Raw genomic sequence first — 24,970 nt, forward strand, 5'->3', positions numbered from 1 at the left:
GGGACGAGTACGCGCCAGTAATTGATACACAGTGTTGGGGGGCGTGATCAAATCGCCGACAGCGTGAATGATAACACCAGAAAGGGCAGCTTGGGGGATATAGAAGAAGACGGCGGTCAGGGCGTAGATGGCGAGCAACACAACAATGGCGGTGATACAGCCGGCCAAGGGAGTACGAACACCCGCCTTCGACTTGATGGCGGTCCGGGAAAAGGATCCGGTAGCAGGGTACGCGCCCAGGAAAGGACCAAGAAGGTTGGTCACACCAATACCGACCAATTCTTGGGACGGCTCGATGGTATAGTTGTTGACACGGCCGAATGACTTGGAAATGGCGATGTGCTCGATAAGGAGGACGATGACGCAAGCAGGGAGCTGACTGGCGAAAACCTTGATGATCCTGGCGTTGACAACAGGAACAGCCGCATTTTGGAAACCTGAGGGGCACGAATATTAAGTTAGTTTCCTATCCTCAGAGACAGATATATCAGGTATCAAACGCACCTCTTGGGACACTGCCCAGAAGATCAAACATCGGGTTATCCTTGCGGTGAAGGTTGACAGCTGCACTGATCATGGTGTAGAACAGGATGACAAAGACAGTTCGCAGCGTCGACGCGAAGAACCACACTTTAGCGTGGCGAGGGTACTTTCGAGCACCATAATTGCAACCCGAACGGATAATGTACAGCATGGCCAAGGCTGTGACACCAAGGGCAGCATCAATACCCGCAGTAGGAAGGTACTTCAGCGAGTTGATTATGATCATATAGGTCGAGCCTCTGGTGGAGAAATCTGCCGATTCTCCCAGCAGCTTCTTGACTTGACCGGCAGCGATGTTTAGAGCGGATCCCGTCATGAATGCCGAAATTGCAGGAAGGGGAATGAAGTCAACGATGAAGCCGAGCCGAAGGAGACCGAGGGCACAGACGATGGCACCACAGATGATAGCCAGGCAAGATGCAACGATATGCCCTGGGACATCCGGGATCTCTTTCTGAGCCTGAAGCACAATCGTTCCGACCAGCGTGGACATTACAGCGACGGGCTAGAAGGCATATTGTTAGAAGGTTTGACTCGAAAGCGGCAGGTATTAGAAGAGGACACCTACCCCGATAGTGATATCCTTGGAAGTGGCAAAGAACCAATAAACCAGTACACCCATGAACGATGAGTAGAGACCATACTGCACTGGTAGTTCGGCGAGTTTGGCATAGGCCATTCCCTGAGGGACAACGACAGCACCGACAGTCACACCTGGTGAATAAAGTCAGATCCTTTCGCCACACATACACACAGAGCACCAGGACCCGATGTAGCAACTTACCAGCAACAAGATCACCGAAGAACCATTGCAGGTTATACTTCGTGATCCATGAGAGGAAGGGGAACAGTCTGTAAAAGTACATAAGGACATCATGCCAGGTTGGACAGATTTCTTTGAGCCATTCGGCAGTGGTCGGTTCCGGCTCCAAATAAGAGTATGTATCAACGGTGCCGTATGAGAAGGTCGATTCGCCACGAGTGACGGGGTCGGAGTGAGCTCCAAGGGGATCCCGATAAGGCAATTTGATACCCAGGACTTTGGCCAGGCCGTGGCCAGTCTTGGTCATGAGGTCTTGCGACATGGTTGTCACGAAGGCCTCGGATGGAAGGACGGGACTGATTCTAGGGCAAGACGGTGCCCCGAGCCACTTGGACAGTGGAAATTTGGCGTTGACGACCGGAGCTGCTCAACGACAATGCTCGAGTGATTGAAAAAGAGAATTCCAGATTCCTCCAAGGTAATATATCTTCCAGGGGTGTATTTAGGCAAGCCCCATGGCAAGGTTGATGGCAAACGATATAAAAGTGGAGGCGGCAGGTAGTGTGGTTTTAAAATGAATATCCGAAGCCAAGCGCCGATGTCGTGATCGGGAGCTATGAACGCGAAATATCAAAATGCCCACTCGACCCTCTTTTCAACGTCAGGATCCAGGCTACACGAGCAAGATGAACTCAAAAAGATCTATCAGATAAATATGGAAATGATAGAAGCAGATGAAAGAACAAAAGTCCAAGCAAAGCACACGCGGCTTTCTGAGTTCCGCTAGGAAATATAATGTAGATGTGGCGCACGGGGAAAAATGTGGTCGAGCGGAAGATGAGACCAGCAGATCCGTCCCACGCAAGTGTTTCAACAACACAAATAGCCACAGAAGCAAAAATGAGAAGAAGGATAATAATGAACAAGCAGTGAAAGTAGTTCGAGGGGAGTCAGTCCAGAGAGTTTTAAAGTGATTAGACTTGTCAGAAGGAGTAAGGTGACACGGGTCTCCGTGGGGGAGAGCGGACGTCGCAACGGGAGTTGATGCAAGCCGATCAATGAGTATTCTACGCCAAAATGGCATTGACAACGACGACCATGATACGACTATTATTAACCGGGAAGGGAGCATCAGCAAGAAACGCGCAGTGATGGGGCAGCTGATCCACCAGGGATCGTCAAGGGCAAAAGCACGCCGTCTGGAATATTCACAGGCCCGTCGTCAACACGCAGCTAAGGAAAAATTCCCTAGCCTGCAGGGAGGCCAAGCTCGTCAGAGAAAGCTGGCGTAAGAGCGCCGTTTAGGTGGGTTTGGCCGGGGGTCTGGAAGCGAAAGATGACGATGAGCCGTGGAGCCGGTGCCCGCCCACTGGCCGGGGCCCATGGTTTGCGCATTGCATATGAGGGAGTGTGTATCAAGTGTGCAAGTCGAGCATCCGGGACAGGATTAACCTCCGGCTGGTTCACTGATTTGGTATTCATCATTATGATAATATGGTTCACTACTCGAAAAGAGCCGAACGGATGGAGTTCTGTCTCGGTAGTCGCAACCCACCATGACGATTGAAAAAGGGAATGTTTCTCTCCAGAATGGATCCAGTTGGAATTGTCCGACGTTCGCAGAGGGGAGGAGCCAAAAGGGAAAGTAAGTTGGAGTGGACTCCATCCGCCATATTGCCAAGGCACACCGCCCACCGGAATTGGGTCAGCATTAGGGTATGGGCCAATGAGAATGGTCCCTGACTACTGGAGAGCAGCATCCGCGGCGGGCAGGCGGCGACCAATGGGAATAGTGCGAGAACACGCCATCGCTCCGACTGATGGTGAAAGATGGCCGGTCCACGTGTGGGCGGCGCGGTTTCGTCCAAGTATCGGCTGGGCCGTTCTGTTAGGTTCCCTCTTCCCATTTCCCCCCTTGTTGAGAAGATGGAACTTCTCCGTAACTTCCTGGTCCCCCTCCTCGTTTTTCCCTCTGTTTGCCTCCTGGACTGACTTGCCGCCAATAATCTCCTTTTTTTTTTTTTTTTTTTTTTCTATTTTTTCCCACTTTATTTCCTTAGTAATCTATCTCCGATGCCCGGATGACGAGTACACATCTCGTATCGGCCTGGACTTCCAGAATCGGTTTCTTTCTGGAGAGCTACGATGTAGATCTGGATAAATGAATTTTCAGGGTCATCGAAGATGACTCTACATACTCCATCCTACTCATTGTAATCCGATATAAATTAAATATAATTTCCACATGTCCATGGCAGCAATATGTCTGGAAGTCACAAACCTACTCCTACGCCTGCTAAGCAAGCGGCAGTAGTACAAGCGAACGGGACAGTCTTGACTACGTACCACCGTTTATTTACTCTGTAACTGTGGATGCAACAGATGGAATTTGAATGGACGGACAAGACCAAGATTGCCTTTCACTTTTTCCAACGAGACTTTGCCGACCTGGCTTGGCAGCATCGTGGTCTTGGAATTGCTGGGAACCAAACTTCCTTTCCCATCAGATAAACATGGAAGCCCGACAAGACAGCTTACCTGCTGCTTGCTGATCTACAATCCCATAGTCTGTCTCGCACGGCTCACCCAACCCCAAATGGAAAGAGATATTCTGTCTCTAACAGGTCATGTTGACGGCGGCTTCAGGCCGTATGCACCATCACTTCTGAACCTTGTTGGCTTTTCCATTAGCAACTGCATTGGTTCTAAAAATCATCCAACCCAACGCTGCATCTATAAAATTTATGCGACCAGGATGTCTCCTCGGAGCAGCTACCTTCCAACCAATCAAACAGATCGTGCTGACCAGGGAGTGTCTCAGAAGGATTGCCCGGCTTAGCTGGTGCATATGTACCTAAAAAATAGCTGCGAGCTAAGGAGGTTCCCCAGAATTGCGCCATCGATCTTATCACTACGTGATGCGGCTGTCGAGGGAAACCATTGGAAGATTAATTTGATGTGGTTTGATGCATGCCGACGGAGTATAGACATCGAACGATTCGGTGAGCAGCACGTCCTTCGGTCCGACCGTGTCCAAAATGAAGAGCCACTTTTGTAGATTAATCTCTCATTACTCTGACTAAACAGCGGGATCCTCTTCCGCAATAGTTGCCTTGTCCCTTGGCTGCGCGGAGATACCTCTCCAACTAGTCTACTACACCCCTGCAGCTGCGGCATCTCCGTGCTATGGACAATTCCATCGAACGATGAGCCCAACCATTCACATTCCTACCTTCGTGTGCCGATACCTCCATTTCCTCGCAGACCTATCAGCGCAAGGACAAATCAGACAGAACGCCGCTGCAAATCCTACCTCCTAAATAACTTAACATATGCGACGTTCTCGTGGCCGAACTTGATCAACAAAAAGTCCGGTCTGCTGACAAGAATTCACAGCACATGCGAACATTAGAGCCTCCTCCATCTAGCGGAAATGTGCTCATTATACATGAAGTTGATCGAGTCGCCTCATAAGAACAACCATAGAAGGAGCTAAGTGAGACATACGGTTCTGGCACAGACCCAGACTAACTGCCAACAACAATGATCTGCAAACCTTGATCCTATCCATCGAAGTCATCCATCTAAAGTTCAATAACTGTCTTGCGTGACAGCCGTCAACTTTAGTTCAACCATGTAGCCATCTCCCACATACCCCGCTACCATGGGTTCGATAGCTTAACGTGCTTAACTGTCCGTGTGACTATATTGCATTCATCTGAATCAGTTCTAATATTCTCCTCTGATGTTTGGCGTCTCACTGCGGAGAAGGTCACGAGATACAACTGACCTGCAAGTGCTTTGTTGTCTGGGTCCTTGCAGAGCACATGACCGAGCTTGGGTGTACCCCTCCAATGGAGCGTAATACTACGTTTGAGTTAATCTGGCATCTACAAGTCATCTAACCAGCAACCCGCTGATATACGATACTAACCGGCATCATCTACGTAAATCTTCTTGGGTCCAACTTTTTATCATCTGCTCAACAATAACCATGACAGATGAAATGGACTGCGCAGCTTACACTTTTCTCGACTGCATCCTGCACTTGAAGGATTCTGCAGGGTTACAGTGCAGATAGGTTACTACCATGCTGTGAGAGGGTCTAGCAACATCAGCTGCCGTATGATGCAGCCCGATTCTGAATTTCTGACTCCTGGTATAGCACTACAGCATCCTATTCAGGTAGCGCATGGGGAGCGGGGGAGGAAGACCTCGCTTAGACAGATATACTTTGAATTGAAGTTCACGGGATCAAATATTGAGGACAGCTGAATCTTATGCATAGAGTATTCATCATTAAAGCAAGCATAACGCATGTTGTAGTGCTCTATGATGCCATGACGAGGGTGAACATCGAAGCATTAGGAACGATGGTAGAGTATGTGCCCATGAGATAGAATACATACCCACCACTGCTCCATCTTGTCCAGGAATTTCACCGTATAGCTAGTTCCTCGCTGTACTAATTACTTCTCTTATATTGATGTTGAAAGTAACGGTTGAAAGAAAAGGCACTGCATAGACGCTAGCAAAACCGAAGCATTCCAATAACTCGTTGACGGCTGGCAGGTATATACATTCCTCACGACGAGTATATTATCTATTCGCAAAAAACCAAACCTTTTACTCTATTTTCCCTGTTCACTCATCTTCACCCTTCCTCTTCCGAAGATGCCCCAATCCATATAGCGAGTCGTTCAGTTCCTTGCGTTGCTTCTCCTCTGTGGTTGCTGGAACTTCTTCCGTGCCGGTGGAGTTGATCTTGTCGGTCACGGATGCCGCGGTCGGCTCCCATTCCAAGCTATCAGTGCCTGACTTGATGTGGAATGCTTCAATTAGGGTGGAGGGGGAGGAGGGGCTGGTTCTCCATTCTTGAGTTGAGTCCGGCTGGCGGATAGAGTCGACGGAGACAAGGATAGTGTTGTCTTTCTCGACGGGGGTAAGATCGAGGACGTTGCCGGAAAGTTGGATGGAGGCTTGCGTTTTCAAGCTGCCGTCAGATTCCAGCGTGAAGCATTGCAGACGGGAGGATCTACTCCGGTTAGAACATGTACTTGGGTAATGAATAAATGGGAGGCGTAAAGAAGACTCACCCGTGAAGCGCGACGAGGATGATACGCAAGTTCCCCAGCGATGTCGCCCAGATACCTTGCACTGCAACCTCCGTAGATTCTGATGCCTCGTCTACCAAAGAAACCTTCTGGAGGATTCGGCCTTCAGCCCATTTCCAAACGAGCAGGTAGTTGTCACCTCCACCGGATACGAGATACTGGGGTGCCCACTGGGGCACGCAAAGCTTGCTGATGAATGCTGTGTGGCCCAAGCAGTAGTTTTCAATGACGTGGGCCTGGGGAGGACCACGGGAGACACGGATATGTTCATCTCGGTCCGCAGTCAGGATGTAGCTGCGCTTTTTGTTTTCATCCACCGGAAGGGAGACATAAGCCATATCCGTAAGCAGCGACACATGGCCAAGCAAGATTTTGTGTTCAAAAGTCGGGCCAGAGGACTTCTCATCCCTCTTTCCTTCACTAGCTAGACGCAATTGTTGTTCCAAAGCTCTTCGGTTGCCCTTCGTGTGCACGGTCAGGTTTGTTGCCGCCGGGTGGCTGAGTTTTGCGCTCCTGAGGGATTTTGTGATCGCAGGAAGCTTGTCACTTGGAATCAGTGGCAATGAGTAGACGTCTCCGAATTTGTCACCACACAGGATAGTGTCGTCGTCATCAGTGAGGGTAATGGCGGAGGGTCGCTTGGGCATAACTCTGTATAAAGCATGAGTTTCTGAATGGTGTATCGGAGTAAATGAACTGCGGTTTCACTCACCTCTGGCTCAATTGAACAAAGGAACCATCTTCCTGAAGCTGGAATACACGCACGCACTTATCTTCGGCGGTAAGCGCAATTATGTGCTCTCCGCTCGCAGTGCCAGTTACTATGGGGATGTTTGACCAAGCAGGCTTCTCAATTGTTGGGGAATCTGATGAAGAAACCTTCCGCTTCTTCTCTGGGGGTCCCTGCTCGGGAGCGGACTCTGCGTCAACAGGCTTGGTTTCACTCGAAGCGACATCTTCTGGCCAAACCGCCAGCCGCTGGCCAGTTTCTGCGGAGTAGGAGTAGAGCTTGGAGCCCGCTGACCCTATCAGCAGGTTCGCAGTTGACCTCTGCACCAAGCGGAGGCATTGCAAGGGATGTTGAAAGTGCGCAGACATCTTGGAAGAATTCACTGATAGTGTAACTCAAGGATATATAGAAGCACGTAGCAAGGCCTCTTCTCCGCCGTCGCAGTAGATCGCCGTAAAAAGTCGATGTCCCGCCGCAATCAAGGCCGCATCTCCGCGCGCCTGACCGCCTTCCTGACTGAGCCGGAGGAAAGTGGGCCACACGTGACTGGAAAACAAGCGAGGCCACAACTAAGAATTTCCTAAAATCGACGCGACCTTCCGTACTTTTCGAACTTCATCGTCACGATTCAGATCGGACAACCACGAAAGTCGAAACATTTCACTTGCCCTTAAACATCCTATCTTCAGCGAATTAAGGAGACATGGGGGGCAAGTCTGCTACCAAGGCCGCTTACTTCGAGAAGCTCAAGGCCCTTCTCGATGAGTACAAGACGGTCTTCATTGTCGGTGTCGACAATGTCAGCTCTCAGCAGATGCACGAGATTCGTCTGAGTCTCCGTGGCGAGGGTGTCGTCCTGATGGGTAAGAACACCATGGTATGATGATCCTCTGAAACCACCGGTGCCCGTTCCGCATGCTGATGAGTTGTCCAGGTTCGCCGTGCCATCAAGGGCTTCGTCAACGACAACCCCGAGTACGAGCGTCTGCTCCCCTTCGTTAAGGGTAAGTGAAGTTGCTTCCAGAGTCTGCGGCGATGTCAATTGGCTAACATTTGCCTTCCGCACAGGTAACGTTGGTTTCATCTTCACCAACGGTGACCTCAAGGCCACCAAGGAGAAGATCCTGGCCAACCGTGTCGCTGCTCCCGCTCGTGCCGGTGCCATCGCTCCTGGCGATGTCTGGGTCCCCGCCGGTAACACCGGTATGGAACCCGGTAAGACCTCTTTCTTCCAGGCTCTTGGTGTCCCCACCAAGATTGCTCGTGGTACCATTGAAATTACCACCGACCTCAAGCTCGTTGAGGCTGGAAGCAAGGTCGGTCCCTCCGAGGCCACCCTGCTCAACATGCTGAACATCTCTCCCTTCACCTATGGTATGACCATCCAGCAGGTCTACGACCAGGGTCAGTGCTTCAGCTCTGCTGTCCTGGACATTGAGGAGTCTCAGCTCCTCGAGGCCTTCTCCAGCGCCATTAACACCATCACCACCATCTCCCTGGCTGTCAGCTACCCCACTATCCCCGCTGTCATGCACTCCCTCGTCAACAGCTACAAGAAGGTTCTTGCCGTTGCTGTTGAGACCGAGTACAGCTGGCCCGAGATTGAGGAGCTCAAGGACCGTATTGCCAACCCTGACGCTTACGCCTCCGCTGCTCCTGCCGCTGCCGCTGCCCCTGCTGCCGGTGGTGCTCCCGCCGCTGAGGCTCCCAAGGAGGAAGAGGAGGAGTCCGATGAGGACATGGGCTTCGGCCTCTTCGACTAAACGTCTCGTGTCAATGCTGCACGGGATACGACTGCCATGTATTAGATACTTTTCTTGCCGGTCTTGACGATTGGGTAAATGAAAATGATTGTCATGGTCATGAAACAATGATCTTCTTTCATCTAGATAGGGACGTAGTCGCGTTCCCTGATCTGATGAACTGAAAAAGGTGAGCTTCAATCATTTGGTTTTCCTTGCTTCGCATACATGCCCACTCCCCGGTGATATGATGATACATTTTTAACCCAGAGCTACTTGCTTTGACGAACAAAAACAGCAACAACAAACACTCTAATTTTTTGCTGACACCATTCCATTCAACTTGCCATTTGTCACGCATTACTTTCAATGGTCTGATAGCTAACAGCTTTCAGGTTCACAGATTCAATGTAGCCCCGGACGTAAGGCCGTCGCGCTGTTCATTACCTCAGAGGCTTGTCCTGGGGTTTGTGTTCAAGTAGCGACTAGAAGAGCGTAGTACTTGAGGCTGTTGTTTGTTGCGAAGGATTTGTGGGGCATTGTATTGGTCGTCGCTGTCGGGACGCGAGGGAGGAATATTCTCGGTACTTAATAGCACATACATGTCAATAAAATCAACATCGCATTGCCTCATAGTTATTCTCGAGCTGCGTAAATTATGCCATCTTAATCGAAGTAGAGTAAGCAGATGTTCCAGACTTGCGAACGGCTTGAAGCTTACCTGAGCCACGGACGACCAGTCGAGTTCCGGCCCGAGGCCGCGAACGGTGGCAGGACTTGCATGTCGAAGGCCCCTCCTCCGCAAGGTCCCCTCCATCACTCACACATCCCACATCAAAATGCAGCATCAATTCGAGCCATTGAAGAACGACCTCTTGCTGAGGGCTGCTAGGGGTAATTCTGATTTTAAACCATTATATTCAAAGAGATGGGACTGATATCATTGCAGGCGAGAAAGTCCAGCGTCCTCCGATATGGGTTATGCGGCAAGGTACGCCTCTCTCTACAAACTACTCTCTTCGCACTCTTACGAGTCCCGGATCCAAGTATGTCTCTCTTATAACTGACCACATTGTGCTTCTTATATAGCTGGCCGTTATCTCCCCGAATACCATGAAGCCAAAGCCGGCCGCGACTTTTTCGAATGCTGCCGCGACCCCGAAGTCGCATCGACGTTGACGATCCAGCCCATCGACCGCTACGCCGGACTCATCGATGCTGCGATCATCTTCTCCGATATTCTGGTCATTCCCCAGGCCATGGGAATGCAGGTTGAGATGGTCGACAAGAAGGGACCCCACTTCCCCGAGCCGCTCCAGTCGCCCGATGATGGACAGTACGAGAAAGTGATGCAGAAGGATGTGGATGTCAAGTCGGAGCTCGACTACGTCTACAAGGCCATTACCCTCACCCGCCACAAGCTGCAGGGTCGTGTGCCGTTGATCGGCTTTTGCGGTGCCCCGTGGACTCTGCTGTGCTACATGGTAGAGGGAGGCGGCACGAAACTGTTCGTCCAGTCGAAGAAGTGGATCTACAAGTACCCCAAGGAGTCGCAGGCTCTCCTGCAGAAGATCGCCGAGATCTGTGTTGAATACCTGGCGCTTCAGGTTGCTGCTGGTGCTCAGCTGGTACAGGTCTTCGATTCCTGGGCGGGTGAGCTGTCTCCGGCCGCTTTCAAGTCATTCTCTCTTCCCTACCTGCGTCACATTTCGGCGAATCTGCCGAAGAAGTTGAAGGAGATGGGTCTGGAGCCTGTTCCGATGACAGTCTTCGCGAAGGGTGCGTGGTTTGGTCTTGAGGATCTCTGCGAGTCGGGCTACAATGTTGTTGGCTTGGACTGGCTGCACGACCCCGCTGAGGCTAGGCGGATTGCCAATGGTCGTGTGACGATCCAGGGTAATGCTGACCCTGGTGTTCTCTATGGAGGACGCGAGGCTATCACGGAGGCTGTGGAGACTATGGTTCGGGGATTCGAGAAGGGCAAGCAAGGCTGGATTGCCAACTTGGGTCACGGTGAGCACTGCCACAGCTGGGTTATTCAATAAATGCTAATGTATCACAGGTGTGACTCCTTTCGTCAACCCGGATGATCTCAAGTTCTTCTTCGAAGAGATCCACCGTCTGACGGTCTAAATTGGGTGCTCAATGCGACCAGAACTAGCTTTCAATTCTTTATTATGTACATGAGAGCCTAGCCAGCAATATAGTTGACACCTTCACGAATTCAAAAGCTCAGACGGAAATGTCCTCATTCCTGCAAAGACATCGTACAGTCAGCGTACATTCCAACAAAAGACTAGACCAGTCCAGTGAGATGCATGGGAAACCTACCAAAGCTCCGGCTTCTCCTTCATGAACTTCTCCATCAGCTGCTTACACTCTGCATTATCCAAAACCACAACCTCCTTCCCACGGCTCTTAAGATAGTCCTCGCCACCCATGAAGCTCTTGTTCTCGCCCACAACAACGCGCTTAACCTTGTAGAGGATGCAGGCACCGGTGCACATGTCGCATGGCGACAGGGTCGTGTACATAGTAGCGCCTTCGTAGGCCGAAGCGGGCAGACGACCGGAGTTCTCGAGCGCGGACATCTCAGCCTATGACGGTAGAGATTAGAATTAGAACCCCAGACGACCCTCAGAAGGCAAGGGATGGGATCAACGAACATGCAACACGGGACTACCCTTCTGGACGCGCATATTGTGGCCGCGGCCTAGAATCTTGCCATCCTTGGAGACCAAACAAGCTCCAATGGGCACACCACCCTCAGCAGCGCCTTGCTTGGCTTCTTCCACAGCAGCGATGAATCCGGGATCGGTCTCCATGATGGTATGTGCTTGTTGTATGCTGTATTGAGATATGAAATATAGAGCGATTGGAGGGGTAATTGGGAGAGAGATAGAAAGATGGGGTAGCATCAAGACGGAGCAAACTCTGTGTGGTTAACTGCCGGACTGACCCGCATCGGGCTGGACGTGCGGAGCTCCATGATAACAAGATAGCTGCTGTCATTGAGACTGATAGAGGACGTTGTTACATTCGTATTGAATAGTATTTTCATGGATAATGTGTGCATGTGATAGACTTTCTTGGGTTATGGTATGCATAAAGTGCTTCTTTGGTGTGCTTGGGGATCGACATGCATAAGCGTAAGAAAGATGCTTAATATTTCATGCCTTGTATACAACTATAACTGAATACAAATTGAGCTGATTGTATATGAGACATCCGATCTAGATGCATAGAGCCCGATGGTAACGTCCTTATCACTTGTAACCATTAATTCACAGTTTCACAATTTACAAGATCAAACTGGCAGTGGCTGATAAACTCGGGGTTCATCTCGCGCAGACCCCATGCCACGCACTATTTACTAGTATATCTTCTTATCGCAGAGATTGTTCTCTGAACCTCTGATCCACGATCATGGCAAGAACCACAGAAGCCAATTTCTGTCTGGTACTCCGGAATTGAACCATTAATTGCCTCTGCAGCAGCAGAAGAACAGTAGAGTACACCAGGCATGAGCCAGTTGAACCGAAGCCAGCCGGCAATTGGGGATCGCGACGAATCTCCAGGTGGGGAATCCCGACAGGCTTTTTTCTTCCCCTCCTTCCGCATCGAGCTAATCGCCTCTCCTTATCGATAAGCCGGCAATCAACCACCGCCCGCCACAATTCCAAGTGCCTGAGGCAAATGGCGCTGTGTGCCAGGAAGAAAAGAATCTGACTTGGGAGACAAAGGCAGATCCGGGCGGCTACATCAAACTTTAATTTTACAGTTTCCTTATTTTCTTTTTCTTTTTTTGTGCTTGGAGTTTCCGGGTGTAATATACTGGGTAGGTATTTTATACATGTAAGATGATGAGTAGTGATGGTGGATGGAGGGATGCTACACAATACACCGCAGTAAGTAGTAGTACTTAGTAGTAGTAGTATGAAGACGAGGATCCCCGTGAATGGTGTATGATTGGACCGTAATACCCAGGTAGACCTTGCCGCATCCTACCGAGGCATGAAAGAACTAGCTTACTTAGGACCACCCCTCCCTACTGTAGTATCGAACAAGATAGAAAAGTCCCGGTGATACATTTGGTCAGACATCCAGAAATGGGATGCAACCAACGCTCTCCGTGGTCACGAACCGGTAATTACCAGGGCGATTGTCAGCGATGGAAAGGGTGCGAAAGCGGTGGAAGGACACGGAATCGCATCGAAGCAGTCGGAAGCCACGCTCGGGCCATCAAGGCTGCGGGTGACGGGGCTTGTCGAAGCAAAGAGAACAACTCCATTCAGCCTGAGACGTTGTCATCGTGGACATGCCAATTTGTTCAAAAGCATACGACGATCTCTCCTTTCATGTTAAGATCTGATCTTTTCAGAACCACTATCCACCTTTTTCTATATAATTCCAGTTCCAGCCAGTTGAAGCGCGGTCGCTCATCTTCTCCAGCATTTCTATACTCCCGGAGTTTCGCCCCATCGTATCTCCGGTATTTGATACGCCCATCTTGAAACTCTTGGCGAGTCTTCACTGCGCTCGTGCGGCAAATCAAAGGTCGATTGGTGCCTGGTCCTGGTAATCAGATTACACATACGATACCCTCTCACTTGTCTCAGCCGCCGCCCTGTCGCCGCTTTCTCTCTTCTCTCTCTCGCTCTCCTGGCTTTGATTATCACCCGGACGGACCCTCTCTCTCTCCAACTCTTCCTTCTTCCTTCCACCTCTTACTTGTCCCCCCTCACGCCTTCGAGACTCCTCTCCCCTCGTCTCCTCAAACTCCTCCCTCTTTTTCAAGGATTTCTCTACACTCCTTGGTTTCGAGCCCTCTTTGTTTCGCCTGTTCCATACCCCGGTGTAAGGTTTTCTAGGATCGGATTGCCCCGTCTCGTCCCTCCGAAAAGTTCTTGTTTCTTCTATATTTTCCCTCGGCTTCTCCCCGTCGCCCAACTTTCGCCTTTCGATTTTTTTCTCTCTTCTAGACACAGATCACAATGGTCAAGGAAACTAAGTTCTACGACATCCTGGGGGTATGTTCTGGGTTTTCGCCAAGTTTGGCTGGTTTTGCACGTCACAGAAACTAACGGTGAGGCGGTTAGGTTCCCCCGACGGCCTCTGAGGCCCAACTCAAGACTGCCTACAAGAAGGGTGCCCTGAAGTACCACCCTGGTAAGTCAACTTGAATCGCGAAAGCGGTGCTTTTCACGAAAGATCTAGGGGTCTTTACTAACGCGATATCTTTACAGACAAGAACACAAACAACCCCGAAGCCGCTGAGAAGTTCAAGGAATTGTCTGCCGCTTACGAGACCCTCTCCGATCCCCAGAAGCGTAGCCTCTACGACCAGCTCGGTGAGGAGGGTCTTGAGCATGGCGGTGCTGGCGGTGGCATGGGCGCCGAGGACCTCTTTGCTCAGTTCTTCGGCGGCGGCGGTGGTTTCGGTGGCATGTTCGGTGGTGGCATGCGTGACCAGGGCCCCAAGAAGGCTCGTACCATCCACCACGTTCACAAGGTCAACCTCGAGGATATCTACCGCGGTAAGGTCTCGAAGCTGGCTCTGCAGAAGTCAGTCATTTGCCCGGGTTGTGATGGTCGCGGTGGTAAGGAGGGTGCTGTCAAGTCGTGTACCGGCTGCAATGGTTCCGGTATGAAGACCATGATGCGCCAGATGGGTCCCATGATCCAGCGCTTCCAGACGGTTTGCCCCGACTGCAATGGTGAGGGCGAGATCATCCGTGAGAAGGACCGCTGCAAGCGCTGTAACGGCAAGAAGACCACCGTGGAGCGCAAGGTTCTCCACGTCCACGTTGACCGTGGTGTGAAGAACGGCCACAAGATTGAATTCCGCGGCGAGGGTGACCAGATGCCTGGTGTTCTGCCCGGCGACGTTGTTTTCGAGATTGAGCAGAAGCCCCACCCCCGCTTCCAGCGCAAGGACGACGACCTCTTCTACCAGGCCGAGATCGACCTGCTCACTGCTCTTGGCGGTGGTACCATCAACATTGAGCACCTTGATGACCGGTGGTTGACCGTGACCGTCGCTCCGGGCGAGGTCATCACTCCTGGTATGTGCTTCCCCCTTCCAGCCTCGACTTCAGCGCATCAGTCTAACGTTATCTCTGCAGGTGCTATCAAGGTTATCAAGGGTCAGGGTATGCCTTCCTACCGCCACCACGACTTCGGCAACCTCTACATCCAATTCGATGTCAAGTTCCCCGAGAAGGATCAGCTCAAGAACCTCGAGTTGCTCGAGCAGGTCCTGCCTCCTCGTATGGAGCAGTCCCAGCCCCCGCAGGACGCCATGATCGAGGACTTTGAGCTGGAGGACATTGATGGCAGCGAGTCGTCTCAGGCTCGCGCACACGGTGCCGCCAGCGCCATGGACGAGGATGACGAGGATGTTCCTCCTGGCGCTGAGCGTGTGCAGTGCGCATCGCAGTAAACGGGGGGTTTAGATGAGGAGTGATGATGTTGTGCTGGGGCTTGATGAAATTCGCTTATGATACCATGTGAGGGGTTTCGGCCCCGGTACTGCTCGGTTCTGTTATGTTCGCGCGATGACTTATTTCTGCGATGGCGTTTGCACTAAGATTCGGGAGATGAAATGGAGATTCCTTTTTCGTTGGATGCGTTTTCCACCATCATCATCCTCATCACGCAGTGGTTACCCATACTATAATGTTCTCTTTTCCTTTTTCTGTCATTGGGAATGGGGGCTTCTGGGACTTGATGAGTGATGAGACGATGTTATATGAGTCAGCTTCTTTTTCCCTTTCTTGACTCCGGGAAAACATGTCGGAGGGTTGAGCGTTTCTTAGTTTATAGACTACACAGCACGGCTTGGGTATATCATGCTTCTGGGTTCAGACCTCCGTGTAGCGATATAGAGTAATCTTGAGACCAATGGCTATACACCCCCTATGCCAACATCTAACTACCTCATGGTATCCGTAAATAAATTGCGATATTCAAACTACCTCCCTCGCTTCGCCATGCAATCGTTCATACACGACACCAAGGCAAAAATGAAAAAATGAAAACAAAACCAAAAATAAAAAATACCTCCACACACAACACTCAAAATCTACCAAACAATACACACCAGCATAGTATTTTATTTACCTGCCCCATCTCGGCCCGCATAACCACCACCCCCACTACCCCTCCACCACGAAAATTCTTCAAATCAAAAGAAGAAAAAAGAACTGTCCTCAGGGAGGTTCGAACTCCCGGCCTTGGGATATCCAGGAAATGTATGTTTCCTAGTCATATTCAATGATTGATATGAGACCCACGTGATAACCAACTACACCATGAAGACAGAGGTTATGTCAGCCGGTCGAAGAATTCGGTATATGTCCTCAGATCGTGGGTAGGGAGGAGTTACATTGGACGGGTAGTTACTACTTAACTTGGGTTGTTTTGGGTAGGGATAACTTACGATTTAGCTGGCTTGCTAGATACTTAGTTAATAAGGGTATAGGAAGGAGCCGAAAGCGGCTGGATATGAGTACATTACTATGTATATAGTGGTGTATTGATAGGATTGTGGGCGTTATTCGTACTAGGGTTCATTATCAAGTTTGAGTTGATGCTAGAAGTAAGACTCGGGGTTTTGGTAATTTTCTATGAAATGAGTGGTGGTAATGGGTAGAAGTAACCAGAAAATGGGCTTTCGGCCTCAAACGGTGGTCTTGATGTATGATATTAGAATAGAGCTACGAAGCGAATGGGTAATATAGATACAAAACGATGGTCAAATACACATGATATATGCTATTCGCTAAGAAGGGTGTAAAATATACATAAAAAGTAGTATCAATTGCCATCATCACCACTCCGTCCAAACCTGCCTCCAAACCCACCGAGATCACGACGGAAGAATTTCCCAATATTCTTCAGATTCTCGTTCAGGTTCCCAGCGGCGGTCGTGCTTTCCCCGCCTTGGGGTTGTGCCTGTCCTAACGGCCCAGGGGTAGAGGCCGGGCTGGTCAAGGCGCCGGATATGGCGCTGCCACCTGGGGTCAGGTTGGTCGTGTTGGCTGAGCTCATCGGCGTCCCGAATCGATCTACACCGTCTTTGGCGGCGGAGATGATGGCGGACCCAAGCATGGTAGGGTCGAAGCGGGTGGAGGCGCCAATGGATGCTGCGGCCGTGCCGAGGCCGAGACCCTGCGAGACGGTGCCGGATGAAGGTGTTGCGGAGGCCTGCATGGCGGTCAGGATAGGGTTGCTCTGCTGGAGGTTTGCTGCATAGCGATCAGATGCGCGGTGGATTTGGAAAAGTTCTATGAGGTGGTTCTGGTCCTGGCGACTGCGAATGCCCTTAAGGTCGAGGATTTTGCGGAAATTGGCGTTGTTTTGGTCTGCGATGTGGACCAGATAGGCCTGGACAAGGGCCTCGGGAGGAGACGGTTGAACTTGGAGGGTCTTGAGGAGGGCTTCAATCTTCGCAAAGCTGGCGTTGACGCGCTTTACGAAACCCGCTGGCGCGGGGCTGGGGAGGAGCGACGAGAGGCCAGTCTTGAGGGTGTAGGCATCCAGAAGCATCTAATAACATCTGTTAGTTTCAATGAATGTCACGATGTCAGCTATGACAGTGAGCCCACCTGCTCTGCACCGGTCTCCGCAACCGGCTTGCATTGGAAGATAGTCGCAATGAATACGTTCGATATCAGCTCCACAACATGGTCTGCGAATGCACGGGCATACTGCTGCTTATGCAGCAGCTGCAACAGTTCAGAGCATCTTGTCTGTGTCTTGGACATCAGCTCGCCGACATAGGAGCTTTGATCGCTTACGCCCTCCAGCCGGTTCCAGGGTGTGTTGCGCATTTCCCGCCAGCAGGGCTCCAGGTCAATCTCGACCTTACGAACCAGCCCTCGAACAGCTGCAGATGCAATGCCCATGAATGAGTCCGCTTGACTTTGTAGGTCCACCGACTGTTTGAGATTTTTGTCCAGCCTACCCTTGATCTTTTCCTCTAACTGGTTGCAGGTCGTATAGCAATAGTCCGCGGTGTTGAGCACTAGGATAAGGTCCTCGGTACCTGGCACCTTTGAGGGAGTGTGACCTGTAGGCCGTTCACTAATGTAATAAAGCAGGACCTGTGCATACTGATCGAGATACTTCGCGAATACCTTAGCCAGCTCCGCAAGGCTGGCGCCAGTAGATAGCTTCGCGCATTGCTGCAACGAGTGCCGATAGAACGTGAAAAGATCGGTGGAAGAGGATATAACGATGTGCGAGTCGAATTCTTCATCCGGTGGCTTCGCGGGTTGTTGCCGGTATTTAGGGATAAGCGCAGCCAGCTGCTTGTCCTGGGCTTCTACCCAGACGCTCAGGTAGGGCTCGAACGCCTCTGAGATGGCTTGACCGAAGACTGGTGCCTCACTCGAGGCGAACGTATCCGTTGAAGGCCGGGATGGACTGACAAACCGCCGCTCGAGAGAATGCTCAAAGTCCAATGTTTCTTGTAGACAAGACAGTAGCAGATTAACATCGATGGTCTGGCCATTGCGCACCGATCGAGAGAGAATGCCCTTGAAGTCCTCTCGCGTGCCCTCGCAGAAAATGTTCGCCAGAATCTCGTTGACCCTCCAGGATGCGGGAAAGATGGGCGCATATTCCTCATCGTAGTTCTTCAAGATCCGCCTAAACCAGGCATACCGCCGCGAGATGTTGTCCAGTGAACCGGCCTCTTCGTTGTTCCTGAAAACCTGACGATATTCACGTAGCTGGAAGTTGCAATACCAAGTCACCAACCTGGACTTCGCGTGATCACCTAGCGCATCCATGACCAAGCAGCCCTCCGAGAGCACGTGCCTCTTTTGGCCAACTTCCCCTTTCGCGAACGCCAACTCGAAGTCCTCGCAGACCTGCTCCAGAAGCTCCCGTTGTATATCCGCAACGTTTCGACTAAGCAGCGCAATCTGATCGATCGAGCGATACGACTTGAAATGCGCCATCAGCTGTATGACCGCCTGTAGCAGCTGAGCACAGTCGCGGTACTGCCGCGTCCGGCCCAGAGAACGTAATTGGTCGTAGGCTGTCGTTAGCATCTGCAGTCTCTTCAGGACCGTCATCGACAGCGTGAGGTTCTTCTTCGCATTATCCAGCTGTTTGATATCCGCCGTCATCTCCGTAATGGCCAGCTCCGTCCTGGACGCGCGGTCGCGCACATCGTCAATCTTCTTGAACAGTTCGGTCAAGTCGGCCTTGGCGGCCTGGATGCGCTCGACGCTCTCCGCATTGGAAGTGACCTGGTCCTCTACCAGTGCGCCGATATCGTTGTCGAGCTCGTCCTCATATTCGCGGAGGGACTGGGACACCTGGGACACCGACGACAATGTGGAGGGGTGGGAAAAGATTGCGTTCAAATGGTCGATCGGATCATAGTCCGCTGTGACATTGGGTCTATTAGCAAGCTCCCCGATGGGATAGGTTGTCAATGGCAGCCCTCACCTGCATCCAAAGGATCGAGGGGGACCTCTCCGTTGGAGGGCATTTGGCCGGGGGTGGTGGTGGTAGTAGTGGCGGACATTCCATTAGCTCCTGAGCGTCAACGCCAGACACATGCTGCAATGCCAGCTAAGGGGCATCCGCCAATTCAACATGTAAACATAGACCCAAGAGCAAGGGCTGCCAAAGGAGCGAAAAGAACCTGAAAATGACAAGCTGTAAGGACCGCGGGGAGGTTGTTGACGCCGGAGCCGCAGGTCGGGAAGTTGGCGACAACTCAGTCCGGCTCCGTCAATCAGTCAGTCACGGGCAGCTCTTAGTCTTAGCGCTTTGCCCGCGCCGCCGGGCCTCGTCATCGCCTCTTGTTTGTTCGTCGGAACCAGGACAGGCGCAAGATAATCCTACGATTTTATAAAAGCCAAGTCTACAAGCTACTCAGACAGATAGATGGATAGGTCAAGTGGTATCAATTTGGAGGCCATTCCTCCCCCTAGAATCGACCCTAGGTTTCTGTTATGATTAAACCACCCCTTGTACTGCAGGTCTCGTCTATATGGACATGAAAATGGTCGTAGTCTTTTAGTGTACAACGAAAGAAAATTAAAGCAATTGTAACGAGCTCCGAAGCCATTCGCCCAAGCCATGCATCAGCAAATCACAAATAAAGAGACAGTTGACTCCGATCAAACACCACCAGGAACCTCCCGACGAGAGTCGGGGATGCGAAGACCAGACAAGTCTGGGAGAGAGTCGCTCGAGAAGTTGTTCCCCGTCCATTTGGTATATCTTCTTATTTTTATTTTTATTTTTCTTTTGTTCTTTTCGTATTTGGCCCTGTCCTCCTTGGTCAAACTACACTGCTGCGGGTAGAAAAGCCTCCGGAGGCAATGTTCCCTGCGCCTGCAAAAGCTTGTTAGCGCATGATCGTAGACGGAGAATACACTTCGAACTTACCTTAAGTTCCTCAAAGTTCTTCAGTGCAGCCTCCATATTCCAGCCGTTTCCAGACAAAGCCATCTCAGAGTACTGGAGGGTCATTCGAGTATTAGAGCTCATCTGAAGTACTAGCTGCTCTTGCTGGACTTGTGCGTCTGCTTTTCCAGGCGCTGGCATGCCGTAGCCTTCGGGAGCACCCGGAATGGCTACTGGTAGTGCCGCAGGGGCTGCAGGGGCTGCGGGTGCTGGTGCTGGTGCAGCTGGAGGTGCAGCTTGGGGTACGGCTGGTGGAACCTCAGGAATCCATGCCTCGTGTCCACCATAGGCTCGCAAGCAGAGAATATCACTGACGACCCTGATTCCGCCCATACCACCACCGGGCCCGATGATGAATGTCCTATCGAAACTGCGAGTTTCAACCTTGGCCCCATTAATCTCGTCGAACTTCCCGTGCACCATGATGAGAAGTCCACCAACACCCGTGGAGCTCTGCCCGGAAATATCAGGAAGACCCGGGATAGGGTAGCACTCGATAAGCCATTCTTCCGGGCGCGTCGCAATGTCAGGATGTCTAGTCGCGGGAAGACTAGTCCACAACTCGCGGATTTTCTCCGCACCGGTGTATACCCTAGACATGCGTGCAGGAAGATGGCTGATCTTGAGAAGGTTTCTGCTTTTCTTGATATACGCATCCCAGGGCGCTGTTTCTGTTTGTTGGGCCCTGGGAGCCGATGTATTCACATTGAGAGTGAACGTCGTGTGGTTGTCGTAGACACTGTTGAGAATGCCGCTTCGGTCGTTGTCGTAGCCCGCGAAGAAAGCCCTAACAAAGTTCTCTGCGATCTGAGAGTCGTCCTGGAAGTGCGGTGGTTGCACAGGAATCGGCGTCTTCTTCTGCGCCGCTATTTCTTCTGCGGTACGGACTTCGACATTGTTCAGGAACCGGAGCTTGGGATACCACTTCAACATGGTATCCTTGAAAGTAGGGTCGGCGCTGAACGGAGTGTTTGAGAGATCGAGAAACTCGAGATTGCGGAATTTCCAGCGCCATCCAATCAAGGATTGCGCATCTTTGAATTCATTGTTGGAAAGATCCAGATTTTTCAGGTCTGGAATTGTCGATGCTAGTGCCGTCACAGCTGTGATGTTGGCAAGCTGATTATGAGCGAGACTGACACTCTCCACTGCCTCTCGACGCGCAGTGGCATTGTCGAAATTCAGCTCCCAAACCTTCATCAGTGCCGGGAAGAATTTCGACTCGGTGGATGTGCTGCCAAAGATTCCCATAGCCAAGAGATCCGGATCGGTTCCCAATTTCGAAAGATCGAGTAATTTTGTCTGCTGGGTGTAGCGCTTGCCGAGAATTGTCGTCATTTTCGCCTTGGTCTCGGCAGCAGAGGATGTGCCGCCATTTTGTGCCATAGCAGACAGCATAGGCTGGTCCAGCAACCCACCAGTAGACGGGTCATACTTTTCGGTGGTAAGAGGGGCACCTGCAAAACTAAACCCATTGAGCTGAAGCATCCTTTCCAACAACTCTGGCCGAATAGAGACGATAAGAGCGTCGCCTTCAACCCGCGACTAATGAACGTTAGTAAGGCATAAGGGACCTTGCGAGCCGCGCCATTCATCCAAAAGAACAAACGCCAGGAGAGACTAAGAAAGTGCCGATCGTCGTTCTGAACGCACCACCCCTGCAAACGAGAGCACATCGGAGAGGACGAAGCTGATAATTGATGTCGGTGACCGCCAGTTCTGGTGTTGCACATACCTTTGTAATCCTTGCGCGTGTGCCAGCTTTCGAGTCGGGTGGGCTGAGTTTTTTCTCGAGGAAGGCGATGAGGGATTCGAGACCGCCGTCGCGGTTAGATGCTGCCTTGCTTTGTTTCCAGCCACGAACAATAACCTGTTCCAGACCACTTCCCCGTCCTCCTTGTCGGATGTTCGCTTGAGTGTCTGAGTTGCTGGAGATGGCCTTCTGGATCGCATCCATGGCTTTGTTCGCTGCCTGCGACCGGCCAGAATCGCCACGAACCTTCTTTCCACGGTTTCGTGCAGAGCCAGCATCCATCATCAGATCACCTTCTCGGTCGACCCGGGTCGTAGCACCCCGCTTGCGGATGCCCCCACGATCCGAACCCCCCGAGCGACCGCGAGATCCTTTTCCGCCCTTCATGCTGATAGAGGCGAGATTTTTTTTCGTAGTAAGGTTTCGTAAGAAGACAGAGGGCGAAGGAGAGAATGGTAGAAGTTGAGTGTTGTGGAGGCGAAACGAGCGCTGCTCGCCTTTAGTAGTTCGAGATCGGATCAATAAAACATACAACGATCGATTCGAAGAGGTTTCGTAGGAAGGAATAGGAAGAAGGAGTGTAAGCGAGAGAGATACTCGATGCGATAATCGAGAAATCGAGAACGGTCCCAGTTAAGCAACTGCGAACCTCGATGTGGAGGAGGAGTGTTATGAGAGGGAAGGAAGAGAAGCAAGAAGATGGAGTCAGCGCAGAAAAAGTGACGTTGAACCACCAAAAGCAGTGCCCGCGAAGCTGTGCATAGTCACGTGGGCGGCCAAGCGCAGGCCCACCACGTGATTGTGCACCAGGCACCGGGCGATTGGCCAATCAGAGGCTGTAGTCTGTCCTTTGGCACGGGCGGTAATACACAATACCGATGCACCAAAGTGGGCAGAGACAATTACGCGGCTAGTCCCGATCTGGTAGTGGCATCCATCGGAGGAGTGGCTGTTTCTCCGCTTCATTAACAGGACAGCTGGAGCTTCCATCGGCCTGTTTCCCCAAGGACTGTCTGCTTGTTGATCGTCCTAAGTCGTGCGCAAATCGCGACTTCCCGTCCTTGTTCATTCTCTCAATCCGACTTGGTCCGCGTATGTTTGCCCTCGTCTTCATTCTTCCCTATCCATTGATCCTTCCTCGAACTATTCAGCTTACATACGGTTCTCTCCAACAGGCTTCATTCCCGCGGGCACTAGCTGGTCTTTAGTCGGACCAACGATCCTTTGTCTATATCCCCAAACACTCCTTCGTATTCATGTCGATCAATTAGAGAAATGCCGGCGAAATCGCGATTCACAAGGCTAGATGCCTTTGCTAAAACAGTGGAGGATGCGCGCGTCCGTACCACATCCGGAGGTGTCATCACCATAGCCTCGTTGCTGGTCATCCTGTGGCTTGTGTGGGGTGAATGGGCGGATTACAGGCGGGTGGTTGTTATGCCCGAATTGGTGGTTGATAAATCAAGAGGTAAGAATGGCTTAGCGATTGCTGGACGGCCAGGCACGACTCGATGGCTAATGAACCCTTCGTACAGGCGAGAAGATGGAGATTCACCTAAACGTGACCTTCCCTCGTCTTCCCTGTGAGCTCCTGACTCTGGACGTTATGGATGTCTCTGGCGAGCAACAGACCGGTGTTGTCCACGGTATCAACAAGGTGCGCCTTACTTCTGCCGCAGAAGGAGGCCGCGTCATCGACGTCAAGGCCCTGGAGCTGTAAGTTGCAATCTCAATCCGCTCTTGTCAATGCCAATTGCACCGCTAACGCTGAATCCCCTAGTCACTCCAAGGATGAGAGTGCCAAGCACCTCGACCCCGATTACTGTGGTGAATGTTACGGCGCGACTGCTCCCGCCGGTGCAAGCAAACCTGGATGCTGCAACACCTGCGACGAAGTTCGTGAGGCCTACGCACAGCAGCAATGGGCATTCGGAAAGGGCGAAAACGTTGAGCAGTGTGAGCTTGAGGGCTACGCGGAGCGCATCGATGCGCAACGCCGCGAGGGCTGCCGCCTTGAGGGTGTCCTCCGTGTGAACAAGGTGGTCGGCAACTTCCACATTGCTCCGGGTCGCAGTTTCACCAGCGGAAACATGCACGTCCATGACCTCGCGAACTTCTTCGACGCCGATCTACCTGATGCTGAGAAACACACCATGACTCACGAGATCCACCAGCTGCGGTTCGGACCTCAGCTTCCTGACGAGCTCTCTGATCGCTGGCAATGGACTGACCACCACCACACCAACCCTCTGGACGGTACCAAGCAGGAGACAAACGAGCCCGGATACAACTACATGTACTTCGTGAAGGTGGTGTCGACCTCTTACCTCCCCCTGGGCTGGGATCCGCTGTTCTCGTCCTCCATCCACTCCGCTTACGACCAGGCCCCTCTTGGCTCCCATGGCATTGCCTACGGTGCGGAGGGCAGCATCGAAACCCACCAATACTCTGTGACCTCGCACAAGCGCTCGCTGATGGGCGGAGACGCCTCCGACGAGGGCCACAAGGAGCGTCTGCACGCTGCCAACGGCATTCCAGGCGTCTTCGTCAACTACGACATCTCCCCCATGAAAGTCATCAACCGCGAGGCCCGTCCCAAGACCTTCACTGGTTTCTTGACTGGGGTGTGCGCCATCATCGGTGGTACCCTGACCGTCGCGGCAGCCCTAGACCGTGGTCTCTACGAGGGTGTCAGTAGGATGAAGAAGCTCCACTCGAACTGAGCGTAGAGCAAGCAAATACCCGAAAAAAAAATAGTGAAACAGAACAAATAAAACCACAACCCGCTAAACACAAAAGAAAATACAAAGAAAGAAAACAAACAGACAGAACCCATGGAGAGCGTTGTATGGAGTACAGGGAAAGAAGACAGACAGACAGACAGGGGACGAA

General features: G+C 51.6%; 11 protein-coding genes and 1 non-coding gene across 12 annotated transcripts; 5 read left to right on the top strand and 7 right to left on the bottom strand.

The window, feature by feature from the left end:
* Window positions 1–1,628, bottom strand: An01g04210 (uncharacterized protein; the record flags this gene model as incomplete). The annotated part of the gene is made up of 4 exons (XM_001388812.3): window positions 1–437; window positions 505–1,048; window positions 1,112–1,257; window positions 1,328–1,628. Coding segments are annotated over 4 exons (1,428 nt in total), but the record flags the coding sequence as incomplete, so codon positions are not given.
* A 1,940-nt stretch (window positions 1,629–3,568) lies between these two features.
* An01g04220 (hypothetical protein) lies at window positions 3,569–4,626 on the top strand (the record flags this gene model as incomplete). Its single annotated transcript, XM_059747424.1, has 4 exons — window positions 3,569–3,648; window positions 3,689–3,955; window positions 4,172–4,308; window positions 4,394–4,626. The coding sequence occupies 4 exons, from the start codon at window positions 3,569–3,571 to the stop codon at window positions 4,624–4,626; spliced, it is 717 nt and encodes a 238-aa protein (XP_059599621.1).
* Window positions 4,627–5,950: 1,324 nt separating this feature from the next.
* Window positions 5,951–7,518, bottom strand: An01g04230 (uncharacterized protein; the record flags this gene model as incomplete). The annotated part of the gene is made up of 3 exons (XM_001388814.3): window positions 5,951–6,341; window positions 6,403–7,071; window positions 7,133–7,518. 3 exons carry the CDS (start codon window positions 7,516–7,518, stop codon window positions 5,951–5,953), a joined length of 1,446 nt encoding a protein of 481 aa, XP_001388851.1.
* Window positions 7,519–7,853: 335 nt separating this feature from the next.
* Window positions 7,854–8,913, top strand: An01g04240 (60S ribosomal protein uL10; the record flags this gene model as incomplete). Its single annotated transcript, XM_001388815.3, has 3 exons — window positions 7,854–8,027; window positions 8,085–8,154; window positions 8,219–8,913. 3 exons carry the CDS (start codon window positions 7,854–7,856, stop codon window positions 8,911–8,913), a joined length of 939 nt encoding a protein of 312 aa, XP_001388852.1.
* An 818-nt stretch (window positions 8,914–9,731) lies between these two features.
* Window positions 9,732–11,025, top strand: An01g04250 (uncharacterized protein; the record flags this gene model as incomplete). The annotated part of the gene is made up of 4 exons (XM_001388816.1): window positions 9,732–9,786; window positions 9,842–9,883; window positions 9,982–10,905; window positions 10,955–11,025. The coding sequence occupies 4 exons, from the start codon at window positions 9,732–9,734 to the stop codon at window positions 11,023–11,025; spliced, it is 1,092 nt and encodes a 363-aa protein (XP_001388853.1).
* Window positions 11,026–11,124: 99 nt separating this feature from the next.
* An01g04260 (uncharacterized protein) lies at window positions 11,125–11,717 on the bottom strand (the record flags this gene model as incomplete). The annotated part of the gene is made up of 3 exons (XM_001388817.3): window positions 11,125–11,146; window positions 11,224–11,489; window positions 11,559–11,717. 3 exons carry the CDS (start codon window positions 11,715–11,717, stop codon window positions 11,125–11,127), a joined length of 447 nt encoding a protein of 148 aa, XP_001388854.1.
* Window positions 11,718–11,809: 92 nt separating this feature from the next.
* An01g04270 (uncharacterized protein) lies at window positions 11,810–13,741 on the bottom strand (the record flags this gene model as incomplete). Its single annotated transcript, XM_059747447.1, has 6 exons — window positions 11,810–11,875; window positions 12,304–12,501; window positions 13,047–13,188; window positions 13,287–13,467; window positions 13,572–13,657; window positions 13,704–13,741. The coding sequence occupies 6 exons, from the start codon at window positions 13,739–13,741 to the stop codon at window positions 11,810–11,812; spliced, it is 711 nt and encodes a 236-aa protein (XP_059599622.1).
* A 145-nt stretch (window positions 13,742–13,886) lies between these two features.
* An01g04280 (uncharacterized protein) lies at window positions 13,887–15,334 on the top strand (the record flags this gene model as incomplete). The annotated part of the gene is made up of 4 exons (XM_001388819.3): window positions 13,887–13,922; window positions 13,992–14,061; window positions 14,139–14,957; window positions 15,018–15,334. The coding sequence occupies 4 exons, from the start codon at window positions 13,887–13,889 to the stop codon at window positions 15,332–15,334; spliced, it is 1,242 nt and encodes a 413-aa protein (XP_001388856.1).
* Window positions 15,335–16,098: 764 nt separating this feature from the next.
* tRNA-Met (CAT) lies at window positions 16,099–16,213 on the bottom strand. Its single transcript has one exon. It is a non-coding gene; the product is annotated as a tRNA-Met (tRNA).
* Window positions 16,214–16,710: 497 nt separating this feature from the next.
* An01g04300 (uncharacterized protein) lies at window positions 16,711–19,435 on the bottom strand (the record flags this gene model as incomplete). The annotated part of the gene is made up of 3 exons (XM_001388820.1): window positions 16,711–17,442; window positions 17,502–19,294; window positions 19,357–19,435. The coding sequence occupies 3 exons, from the start codon at window positions 19,433–19,435 to the stop codon at window positions 16,711–16,713; spliced, it is 2,604 nt and encodes an 867-aa protein (XP_001388857.1).
* A 770-nt stretch (window positions 19,436–20,205) lies between these two features.
* An01g04310 (uncharacterized protein) lies at window positions 20,206–21,813 on the bottom strand (the record flags this gene model as incomplete). Its single annotated transcript, XM_001388821.3, has 2 exons — window positions 20,206–20,253; window positions 20,308–21,813. 2 exons carry the CDS (start codon window positions 21,811–21,813, stop codon window positions 20,206–20,208), a joined length of 1,554 nt encoding a protein of 517 aa, XP_001388858.3.
* A 1,540-nt stretch (window positions 21,814–23,353) lies between these two features.
* Window positions 23,354–24,801, top strand: An01g04320 (uncharacterized protein; the record flags this gene model as incomplete). The annotated part of the gene is made up of 4 exons (XM_059747477.1): window positions 23,354–23,546; window positions 23,614–23,794; window positions 23,877–24,428; window positions 24,507–24,801. The coding sequence occupies 4 exons, from the start codon at window positions 23,354–23,356 to the stop codon at window positions 24,799–24,801; spliced, it is 1,221 nt and encodes a 406-aa protein (XP_059599623.1).
* Between the last annotated feature and the right edge of the window lie 169 nt (window positions 24,802–24,970).

Source organism: Aspergillus niger (assembly GCF_000002855.4).
Source record: "Aspergillus niger supercontig An01".
Taxonomy (NCBI): Eukaryota; Fungi; Ascomycota; class Eurotiomycetes; order Eurotiales; family Aspergillaceae; genus Aspergillus; species Aspergillus niger.